The following is an 11,921-nucleotide window of genomic DNA, read 5'->3' on the forward strand; positions in this document are numbered from 1 at the left end:
TAAATTATGATCTATTAATAAATTATTTCTTTTATCATAATTAATACATTTTTATTAATATTTAATAATTATTCATAAACAAATACATAAATTTTGTAAATATATTTACATAATTATTTGTATACATTATTAAAAATTTATTATATATATATATATATATTAATGTAGATGTCAATTGTTATTTTTTTTCTGTCTTTCATTATTTGCTCTCTTTGTTTTATCCGAGGCATTCTAGATTCTTTAATTTTTATCTTATTTCTATTCTTTTTTCACTATTTTTATTTATATTTCTTCCATAAAATGTATACAAAAAATTGAATCAATTTCTAATTGCCTTATTAAATAAAAAGTAAATCAATAATTTGAAATTTTTAATCGTCTTATTTATTTTTCTTCATATTTTCAAAAAGAAATTGAAAAATTATGTAAGTTTTACATAGAATTTTTTATTATTTATTTTATACATATTTTAATATATATATATGTTATTAAGCATTTGCGGCCGATGGTGCAGAAGTAGTGGCTTGTGCCTGTTGTTCCTCACGCATACGATCTTTTTTAAGTTGACCCATAAATGAAGTCTTATCAGCAGCAGTTTGGAAACGACCATGTCCAAATTTGGAACTTGTATCGATAAATTTAAGATTGATCTTCTCCAATGCTGATCGTTTGGTGTGAACCAATAAGGACTGTAAAAATAGATGATTAGATTATAAATATTATATAAAAATAATATAAAACATATATAATTCTAATTATATATCAGTCCTATCATTAAATATCATTTTAATTTCATAGAAATTATTTGGCTCTTTATCATTCATCATGAATTTAATAAAAAAGTCATTCAAAAAGATAATCATAATTCTTACCTTACGTAATGTAATTACACGTTTTTTCGGACCCATACAGCAACCTTTGATCATAATGAAGTCATTATTCACTTCACCATAATGAGGAAAACCTCCCATAGGAGTTATAGTTTTCTCGGTAAGATCATATTCTGTAGAAGCATTGTTTTTTACGATCTAAAGAATATTGAAAAGAAAATTTTCATAAAATTTTAGAAAATTCTTTTATAATAAACAAATAAATCAATTTAATGTGTCACTTGTTTTGGAGAACTAAAGCATAATGAATATGTTTTAGGTACTATGGACAAGTTGTTTATATATGCTTCTTATGATGTAATCTCCATAGAAGAAGAATAACATAGGGAAGAAGCAATTATTTTCTATAGAAGACAAAATAAATGCCCACTTAAATTTTAAACAAAATTCTTACATAATAATAATTACTTATATAACAATAATTACCATTGCCCTATCATTTAATATTTATTCAATATTTTGAAATAAAATTGTTAATTATTTCACGAGAATAATCGAATATATGACAAATTAGAATTTAAGCAGACAATTTTATATGCAAATATCTTACCTTGCCATCTTTAGTATGAATTCCTTGTCCAATTCTATAAATTTTTTTATTCATCTCTGTACGATGATGATATCCCTTTTGACCAGCACGTGCAACAGTAAAAGACACACGGCTAGGATGCCATGCTCCAATACAAGCGACTTTTCTTAGACCTTTATGTGTTTTGCGTGGCAATTTTTTTGTATGCCAACGCGACGTAACACCTATATAAATCAAATATATTAATAAGAATAGGCTTTACAAAATATAGACATAGATAAACACACACGTACACACACACATCCGCATATATATATATATATATACACACACAAACAATAGAAATCCTTTTATTATTAAAGACTTCAGTAGGAAGGCAGCATGAAATATCTTCAAAATGATCAGATAATTTATATCATGCTTTGTCATCATTTAGTCCAATTTTTTTTATAATTTATTTTAAAAATATATTTTATATAAAAAGAAAAAAAAGCTATTAAATATACCTTTATATCCTTTTCCTTTTGTAACACCAATTACATCTATCATTTCATCTGGAGCAAAAACATTACTGACAGGTACTGGTTTTTCTAAATGTTCACGAGCCCATTGAACTTTCTGCTCAATAGTTCCACCATTTAATTGAATTTCCATTATATGGGCTTTCTTTTGACGTTGCCTTAATAGTTTCATCTATGATAAATTTTATATAAAGAAAAATTTACTTTAAAAGAAAATTAAATAAATTAGATTTGTAATAGAATTACCTGCGTATGAGCGATAATTCGTACGACCTTACAATATTTAACGATTTTTTTAAAATCGTTTTCTATAGATTTACGACCAAGATCATCTTGCCATTTTTTGGAAGCTTTTGTAAATGCCTTCTTTTTACTCTTGTACCTATAGAAAAGGAACCGCAATGGCTGCTTTTTGTTTTCAATTTATAAATATCTGTTTATCTGTAACGTGTTAGTCTCATCGTAACGAGCGGAGACTATACACACTTTGGATCAGCCTTTTAAAAGAATTATTTCTTTTTAAGGCAAGATCCAAATATATGCTCTCATCAAATTGAGTGGAGAGCTGATTCAAGATTCATTAAAATATATTTTATATTTCTATATTATAAATACATAAAAAAAAATATATTAATAACAATTTTTTTTTCTTACCAGTTTTTATAAAATCTTCTTCGACAATCTTCAGATAAGTGTTCTGCCCATACTGTGGTAAGAGCACGTAAACCGTGCGGAGTTTCAATATAACCAACTACACCAACTACGATCATAGGTGGTGTTTCTAATATAGTAACTGCTTCTACAATTTCTTTCTTATTCACCTCTAAATAAATAAAATAAAAAAAAAATATATATGTATAAAATACAACAAAAAAAATATCAAGAAAAGTCAATATAATGTTATATATATTATATTATATTATATATAGAATTATGCCAGACATGGTTTGTCTCAATGATCATCACCCAATGGATTTCAAAGAGATTATGGAATATGTCGTGCCTCTTTGCTCTCTATATTTAGAAAGCAGAGTTATTTTTCGACATTGCGGTTTAGACCATACTGCACAATATCAAACAGCTCTTGTACCGCAACCAAAGTAAATTAACACATTTCCGTGTTTATTAAACTTTGATTATCATGTCGTACTATTTATATAATATTCTAAAAATATTGAAATATCTATAAATTGGAAATTCTTGATGTAATTTCAAACAATATTTTCCTTTGATTTTCATTATGACTTTGTTAACGAGTTATTAAGAAAAAATACTGTCCAATTATAAAGTGCATAGTCTAATTATGCCGCAACAGTAGTGTTGACTATATGCTATAAACCAAGCTCTAACAATTCCAAATTAGATTGTTTAGAAAGTAATTTTGTTTTTGTCATGAAAAAAAATGAAATTACTTTCAGAACAAACCAATATATCTCGAAAAAAATATATTAAATATAACAAATATTTTTTTATCGATAAAAAATTATATCGAATTATATTAGAAACAATGAATAAATAAGTATAATATTCAATATATTTTTTTCGAGATATATTATTTGCACTTGTTCGTGTTCAGTCGACGTAATCAATATTATTGTCGATTAGACTACGCATTTCGTAATTGATCAATGTTTTTTGTTATTATTTTTAATAACTCGTTAATAAAATCATAAAATTTTTGCAAAGGAAAATGTTGCTTGAAATTATTTTGGGAATTTCCAGTTTACAGATGTTCCAAAATTTTCAGAAAATCCTATATAATCTATATCTATATCTAAACTTTTATAAATTTCTAAAAAAGATACTTTTATTTAAAAATAAACATTATATAATATGTCTTAAAACATACAATAATAATATTGTTCAATATGATTTTTTGATCAATTGATAATTTTATCAAATTGATAATAATAACAATATTTACATAATCCTGAATAAACACATATATGAGAATTGAATTTTAGATTAAAGATCATATGAATATGATTATCTTTGATTAGCAATTTAATTATTAAATCATTCAAAAAATTACATTACCTGAATGATTAATCTTCTTTGATATAAAACATGCATACTTTTATTGAAATAAAATTTCATATAAATTTCTTTAAAAATATATATGAAGATTTTTGAAGACTATATATATGATCATATAGTTTTGTATATTATATATTCTCAATAATCAATAATTTTATATATCAATGATATATCAATAATATGATTAAGATATTATTAATAAATTAGAAATATCTAGAATTATTTTTTTTTATAAAAAATAAATTAAATTATTATGGTAAAAATATTATCAATATAAATTATAATTTATTTCAGCTTCTATTCATATTATCTTCACAAATTATATAGAATATATAAAAAATTCAATAAAATATTATTGAGTTTCGTAATTGTTAACATCCTTGATACTAATTTTGAATAAAAAAAAAATATGAATTTCAATTATTTTTATCTAATATCTTAAAGATATTTATTATTACAATATCAATAGTTACAACTCTAATATAAAATTATTTATAATTTAATAAAATTTTTCATAAGTTGTTTAATTCTAATTTTTATATTTAAAAGAATAAAATTATTAATTCGTATTAAAAAAAAATATCACTTACTTGATCCTGGACGATCAGCTTCCCTGACTACGTGAGTCATCCCGGCTTTATAACCGATAAAAGCCGTTAAATGTACAGGTTTGCTTGGATCATCTTTAGGAAAAGCTTTTACTTTACCACGATGCCGTTGAGATCTTTTTTTGGGATAGAATCCCATAGATCCATGACGTGGCGCACTGAATTTTCTGTGTGACTATAAAAACCATATTTCATATTAATTGAATAACATATATAAATGATTAAAAAAAAGTACGGTTAATTTAGAAATATCAGACCGCCCTAGAATTTATCCTCATGGTTATTCAGTTTTAAAACCATAAACATTAAAAATGTGATCATCATAAAAAATGTGATAAAAATGAAACATGTGATTCTTATACATTCTTATACATAAATTTATGTAATCTATAAAATATTTTGACTAATTTTTTTTATTAATCGAAAAAATATATTACTATTGTTTAACAACAATATATAAATAATGTAATATGTTTTTAATAATTAAGATAAAACATTAAAGAAATCAACATTTAATAAGAACAATATCACACATACTTACCATGTTACTTATAACGATGAAAATGGAAGAATCATTTCCTGAATCTTCCTTTTATACTTTTAGAACAAATGTTTTACCAATATTTTCATTACAAAAGTAACTAGATTTAAAAATATCAAATAAATTAATTTAATATATTTAAATATAATTTTTTTTATATTTTATATTATTTTTGTTTATATTATCTATATATGTATATTTGTATATATATCATATATAATTTATAAATATATTATAAGAAATAAATATGAAGATTTAGTTACAATTTTACTATGTAAATATTATATATTTTCTTTTATAACTGAAGCAATAAACACAGCAATTTAATAATATTTATTAAAATTTTATAAATATTGTCATGGATAAATATTTTCATTAGTTTTAAGGAAATATTTATTTTTGTTATTATAAAATGAAACTTTATTGAGATATAGAACTATTTTAAATAAAATTTATAAAGAATAATAATTACGAGACACCAATTAAATTAAATTTTTTTAAAATAATATAATTAATTTAAATGAATTTTTTTTAAAAAACTACACGCATTAATATTTAATATGTTATGCATTTATTAAGGAAAAGATTATTTAACAATTGAGTAGGTTGGTGACCATGAAATGCTAATCATTCTGCTCAACAAAATGGACGAAAATCAAACAATCTATTATAAACTATATTTTAACTTGTGAGATGCTAATTGTTTAATGTTTATAAAACTTGCAAAAATTTCTTTTATCTTCTCTATTCCTTTTTTTTAAATCTTATGATCTTTCTTTTTTATTTTTTTGATCCGATAATAGATTAAGATTTTGCCTTTGCGAAGAATAGTTCTCTTTGTCAATTCTTTTTCATTTTTTGAGAAATATCTTGCTATTGTGGTAACAAAATATATGCATATGTATAAAGAAAAATATGTATATAGAATTAGATTGAAAACAATAAAAAATATTTAACAAAATTTACAAAAAATTTCAAAATACTTGTAACTTAGAATAACTTATTTATTATTAAAATACAAGATAATTAAGCTTTATTAAATTTCTAATTTATTAGAAATTATTATTATTAAAGAAAAAATATTATAAATTATTATTAAAAATAAATTCCGAGATTTCAATAAACAATTTCCTCTTAAATTTTAAATTCTTTCCTGCTAATATCATCTACATCACTTATTCAAAAAGATATATAATGTATTTTATTAATACATTATTTATTTATAAGCATAAACAATTTAATTCTTTTCAATTTGAATTTATAAGCTTAAAGCTGATTCTCTGATAGTATAAAAATATTGTATTTAAATTTATAAATAATCCAAACATAATTTATTATAAAGTTTATATTTATTATATTTTTTCATTAAATTTTTAAAATTATTGTTTGAAATGAGTTTCTTAAAATTTATTTGAACAAAATTTGAATAAAATTGATTAATTATTTTAGTTTATTTTAAATACAAAAATTCCCTATTAGATACATAATAATAATTAAGGAATAAATTTCATTAAAAATAATAAATAATAAATAAAAAAAAATACACAATTGAAGATATTAAAATAATTAAAATTTAAAAATTTGGAAACATTATTAGATATAATTGATATATTATAGATATAATAATGATTACTAGATGTAGTTTTTGGTATACTTCTTCCATGATCCTTGAATTGAGGATCAGATAATTTCGAATAGAAGTCTTTAACAAATTATATAATTTTTAATTTATATTTAATTCCTTAAAAATGGATCCAGAACAAAATTTCTTTTTTCAATTTATGAAAAAATTATTTTATCTATTAGACGCACCAGTTGAATATTTTCGAGGTATTATCTAATCAATTATTTGGTTATGTTATTAGAAAAATCAATGATAGTAATAATTTCTTATTTTAATAGAAAAAATAGTTGTACCAAATCAAAAGAAATATCCATGGTACCATCAAAAGTTTCGTCGTGTCCCAACAATTGATGAATGTTATGAATCAGATGTAATTTGTCGTTGGGAAGCACAAAAACAATTTGAACGTGATAAGTACATTTCTTATTAAATGTTTAAATAAAAATTATATTTTTACATTATTGATTAAATATACTTATATCAATATGTAATCAAAATTAGGATGGTTGATGATGAGGTCCTTAGTATCTTGAGACAACGATATGAAGATTGTGGTTGGTATTATGGAAATGATAAAGATAAATATTGTAATGACTTATATAAAATTTATCAAGATGCAAGTACTGCATGGTTTATAAAATGTATGAATATTTAAAATTTATAAAATTATTTTATTCTGTTTAATTTCAATTTTAATTTTAATGTTGTAATGAAATACAGATGGAGATATTGGTATACCACTAAGTGTAATTGATGCATTCATGAAACAAAAGCATCGTATGATTTGGGAACGACGTCATGGTCCAGTTGGTAGTGGTATTACTAATAAAAGATATGATATATAAATTATTAATTCATCTCAGTTTGAGATTACAGGTGCATTTGCATCATTGTACAGATAGATACTCTGTAAAGAGATAAAATAAATTAATGTATTATATTATAAACTATTGTGTTTCATTTGTATAATAATAATTATAAACCTGATATTTAAATTTTATATTTTATAAATATAATTTTCATATTTCATATGCTGATTTTTTTTTATCATTTTCTATAATAATAATATGTACAAAAATTTTTGATTTATTATATAATAAACTATTTTATTCCATACTTGCTTAGAAGATTCCACTGAATATTTATACTTTACAATTTCCTTTGTATTTGTTACTACAATAAAATTTTCTTATGCAATTATTACAACATTTTACGCGTTTTTACATTTTTTGCATAAGGATTAATTAAATTTTCTATTAGTCAGAATGCTCTATTAAAAACTATTTTACATAAAATTTACTATAAATAATATTCTAAATGAATATTTATGTGAAGATGCATGATATTTTAAATTCAAGCAATAAAAAAGTATTTTAAAATATAAAACGGAACTTTATTGTGACTAATAGAAAATCTAAATTGACGAATTCATACAATTTAAAAAATAAAGTAAAAATTATCACTTTTTTCATATAAATATAAAATACAATAGAATTGACATTATATCTACATAATAAATATATAACATGTAACAAAACTATATTATTTGATATGAATAAATTAATACAAATTAGATTTAGAAAACATAATAAAAATATTAATACATATGACTGTCATATAAGGAATTATAAATTTTATATATGATAATATTTGATTGATTCATGATTCTTGCATTTTTATGGCATGATATCAAGCAATGTAGCAAATCTGAAATATATAATCTTTCTAGAAATAATTCATGCATTTAGTAATTCATAATATTTTTGATCTGAGTTCTGTTTATGAAATTATATATATATTTTATTTTTAATATAATAAAATATTTCTTAATAATAAAGTAAAATATGAGACAAAATCATTTACATATTATTCAAAGAGAGCAATATCTTGCCATTCATTCGTATCACATATTAAATGTATTAATTATATATTTTCATAAATAATGTAACATCAATATCTTTTTTTTTGTTTTCAAAACAAAATATTTTAGAGTAATATTGTTATTACTTAAAGTAATGTTAGATATTGAAATCTGACTGATACGAAAGTATTTCTTTTTTGTCTTATTTTAGATAAAATATTTATTGCCTGTCACTATTTAATATAATCTTTTAGTAAATTTAAATGGAATTTATAAAAATTTCATTTTATATTTTTTTTATCCATTCACGAGTTTCAGTTACTTAATAGTGATTATTAACATTGAACTTAATAATTCTTTAATTAAAAACATTTTCATTTATACAAAAAAAATAGTATGACACTTCAAGATATCATACATTGCTTTTTAATCACCATTAGGATTCTCAAAACCCATTCATTCATAATACAATTATAAAGTATTATTGTATATGATAATAAGAAATGAACTGATAATAATAATAAAAGAAATTCTTTGACACTAATAAGACAAATAATTGTATGAATAAAAGTTAAAGTTAACGAATAAATTATAAAAATGAATTATATTCAATTTTATAATTGATAAAAAGATTATTGTTGTATAACAATTTATATGTTGGTCTTTTTAGTACAATTCATTTTTCTATGAGAATAATTTACAATGATTAATAGGGTTGAGCCAATAAAGTCTCAATTATAATAAAATTCAATAAAATTAAAAAAAAAATATTTAGCAATTATTAATGAACAAAATTTGATTTTAATTTTTGCTTTACATAAAATTTTATTGAGATGTAACTTCGTTATAACAAACAGCAGGTCTCAACGTTGGGCACTGGCCCAATCCTATAAAATTTGTACAATTATTACCCATTTTCTATTCGTTTTTATGCATTAATTTTCTTTTTTTTTCCTATTCTATATCACAGTATGAAAAATGCTACATGAATTTGACACGCAATACAATCAATATAGATCTCTCGGTATAAACGCTTCACAGTTATTCACAATTTTTAAATTGAAAATTATAGGTACTTAGTATATAGATATTGCCTCTAAATATGAAAATTTAGCCTCATGCCTCTTGAAAATAAATTTTATTTTATACGTATCAAATCGATATATTATTATCATAAATATTTTAAATATAAATGGGAGAGCGTACCTACCATTATTTTGAAAATGGCATATAGATATTTGAACCCAGTGTTTAACAGCCTACCGAGATGCTAATACATTCTTCTTCTTATTAACTCTGTTTAAACACATCATATGACTATGAAATGTGTTTAGATACCAAATTTCGTATTTTCATATTGTATTCAAACACATTCTTTATTCTCTTACTAAATTTATGATTCAATAGGTTGATTAAATTGAGCAGCTAAACGACGTTTGCTGGTAAATACTATAAAGAATATATTTTCATTTAATATATGCGATAATTAAAATAATAATCAATTAATAAAAACAAAAATAATTATTATAATATTATTATAATATTAAAAATAATTATTATAATATTATTATAATTATTAAAAGAAATAAATTACTTACATTGTTTTGTAGGAGTACTATATTTTTCTTTGTTATTAGTTTTTGCATTACTATTATCACTTTCATTATTTTTGAGACTCATATCTTCTATGAGATTATTGACAGTATTTTCTTGTTTATTTATAGAATTTTCGGCAATAGCTTCTGAAGACATGTTCTTTTTAGGAGTTAATGATAACGAAGGAAGTGGCAATTCAGAAGGATGAGGAGCAACAACCAAATTATGCTTAGAAGAAAAGAAAGGTGAAGTACATGGATTTAAAGGATTTTCTGAAGCAGTTAATAAAGTTTTCATTGGTGATAGTAAATTACTACCATCAGATGTGATTTGATGCCATGAAGGATGTAAAGTCAGTGGAGGAATCTATTAATATAAAAAAACGATAATACAAATTATACTAATAAATAGTATTATAAAAATAATTAAGATTATATATTTGTAATACTTACCTGTACGTTAGGAGTACGTGGATATATAAATTTTGTTGGTGTTATGCAAACTGAGGATTCGCATTGATTTTTGTTTAAATCTTTCTATAATTTAAAAAATAATTTATCAAAATTTATTAAATAAAAAATACATATAAATATACTATTTATCAAAGAAAATACCTCAGGAGGAGAATCTGGTTTAGGTGCAGGAAAATCACATGGTATAATTGGCGTTTGCATTAAGCTTTTATAAAAACTTTCACTTCCACTTTCTCGCAATGGCCAATTAAGCGATCGGTCTTCCGAACTTGATGTTTTCCAAGATTTATTAGATTCTTCAGACCATACATTATTCTTTTCTGTTTGCTTCCAGAAATTTTGATTATCAACAATTTGTTCTGTCCACTTTGCATGTTCTAATGTATTCGAATTATTTGAAATATTAACGTGAGAAGATGAATCACTTTCAAAGGATTCATTACTAGAATCAGTATCACAGTATGATGATGCTGATGCGCATGTTGATGGTAATGCCATATCGACAGCTATTTAATTCATTTAAAAATAAATTAAAGCAACATTAATAATGTTTTTAAAATAATTGTGAATAATTATTTATACATACCAGCAATTTTTTTATTCAAATATATAATATTTTTTTTTCGCCGTGATAATTTTATCGTTACTGTACAAGGTAATGCTTGTAAAAGTGCAAATGTTGTTGGAAATCCATAATCTACAGGCTTACAAGCAGAACCTATAGTAGACAAATATGCTGTCTCGAATTGTGAAAGTTTTAATGCTCCACCATAATTCATCATTACGCGACATAAATTACAAGCGAAACAATGTAATGGAGTAAGTTCTACAAATTGTTCATCATCAATTGTTATAAACTGAAATCATATATATATATTATTATAAATTTGTTATAAAAAATATTTACTTAATAAAATCAAATTAAAAATTAACTTACTTGAACTACATTACATAAATTTTGCTTTAGTTCGTCTATATTACATGATTTTAAGTAGTATTGAGTATATAATTGTTGAAACTCTTTAATTGGCATTCTATGCTGTGGTTTATCAATTAATAATCGACGGCATTGTAAAGTTAACTGCTGCAAGTGAGATTTATCTATCATCATAACTACAAGTTTACTTGGTAGATATACAATCTAAAAAAATTAATAAATTAAAATATTTAATATTAATTTATATCTATATATTAACATATATTATATATAATATAATTACATATTATATATAATATAATAA

The 11,921-nt window shown here is 22.2% G+C and overlaps 3 protein-coding genes and 1 non-coding gene across 4 annotated transcripts in view; 1 reads left to right on the top strand and 3 right to left on the bottom strand.

Moving 5' to 3' along the window:
- Positions 1-426: 426 nt before the first annotated feature.
- On the bottom strand, positions 427-5,169 carry LOC102676434 (60S ribosomal protein L3). Its single transcript, XM_006619206.2, has 8 exons — positions 5,127-5,169; positions 4,568-4,760; positions 2,595-2,763; positions 2,187-2,322; positions 1,926-2,112; positions 1,441-1,643; positions 873-1,028; positions 427-689 (listed from the first exon to the last, which is right to left on the bottom strand). The coding sequence occupies exons 1-8, from the start codon at positions 5,127-5,129 to the stop codon at positions 489-491; spliced, it is 1,248 nt and encodes a 415-aa protein (XP_006619269.2). The 5' UTR covers positions 5,130-5,169; the 3' UTR covers positions 427-488.
- LOC116186059 lies at positions 4,833-4,909 on the bottom strand. The gene has a single exon (XR_004150984.1). It is a non-coding gene; the product is annotated as a small nucleolar RNA U43 (small nucleolar RNA).
- A 1,564-nt stretch (positions 5,170-6,733) lies between the features above and the next one.
- Positions 6,734-7,697, top strand: LOC102677988 (NADH dehydrogenase [ubiquinone] 1 beta subcomplex subunit 10). The gene is made up of 4 exons (XM_006619220.2): positions 6,734-6,956; positions 7,029-7,164; positions 7,252-7,391; positions 7,471-7,697. The coding sequence occupies exons 1-4, from the start codon at positions 6,875-6,877 to the stop codon at positions 7,593-7,595; spliced, it is 483 nt and encodes a 160-aa protein (XP_006619283.1). The 5' UTR covers positions 6,734-6,874; the 3' UTR covers positions 7,596-7,697.
- A 1,839-nt stretch (positions 7,698-9,536) lies between these two features.
- LOC102677854 (meiosis regulator and mRNA stability factor 1) overlaps positions 9,537-11,921 on the bottom strand; it is a 10,333-nt gene continuing 7,948 nt past the window's right edge. Inside the window, exons 20-25 of the mRNA XM_006619219.2 lie at positions 11,618-11,823; positions 11,267-11,537; positions 10,822-11,186; positions 10,660-10,743; positions 10,210-10,573; positions 9,537-10,060 (exon numbers count right to left, since the gene is read on the bottom strand). Of these exons, the coding sequence (XP_006619282.1) occupies positions 10,005-10,060; positions 10,210-10,573; positions 10,660-10,743; positions 10,822-11,186; positions 11,267-11,537; positions 11,618-11,823 (1,346 nt within the window). The 3' untranslated portion in view covers positions 9,537-10,004. The remainder of the gene's footprint in view (positions 10,061-10,209; positions 10,574-10,659; positions 10,744-10,821; positions 11,187-11,266; positions 11,538-11,617; positions 11,824-11,921) is intronic.

This window comes from Apis dorsata, unplaced genomic scaffold (assembly GCF_000469605.1).
Source record: "Apis dorsata unplaced genomic scaffold, Apis dorsata 1.3 scaffold_397, whole genome shotgun sequence".
Classification (NCBI taxonomy): domain Eukaryota; kingdom Metazoa; phylum Arthropoda; class Insecta; order Hymenoptera; family Apidae; genus Apis; species Apis dorsata.

Coding starts and splice junctions, on each gene's coding strand:
- LOC102676434 (XM_006619206.2), bottom strand. Junction 2,764..4,567: donor AGCTGATCGTCCAGGATCAA/GTAAGTGATATT, acceptor TTATTTATTTAG/AGGTGAATAAGAAAGAAATT. Junction 1,644..1,925: donor AAAAGGAAAAGGATATAAAG/GTATATTTAATA, acceptor TGATTTATATAG/GTGTTACGTCGCGTTGGCAT.
- LOC102677988 (XM_006619220.2), top strand. CDS start 6,875: ATGGATCCAGAACAAAATTTCTTTTTTCAATTTATGAAAAAATTATTT. Junction 6,957..7,028: donor ACCAGTTGAATATTTTCGAG/GTATTATCTAAT, acceptor TTATTTTAATAG/AAAAAATAGTTGTACCAAAT. Junction 7,165..7,251: donor AAACAATTTGAACGTGATAA/GTACATTTCTTA, acceptor AATCAAAATTAG/GATGGTTGATGATGAGGTCC.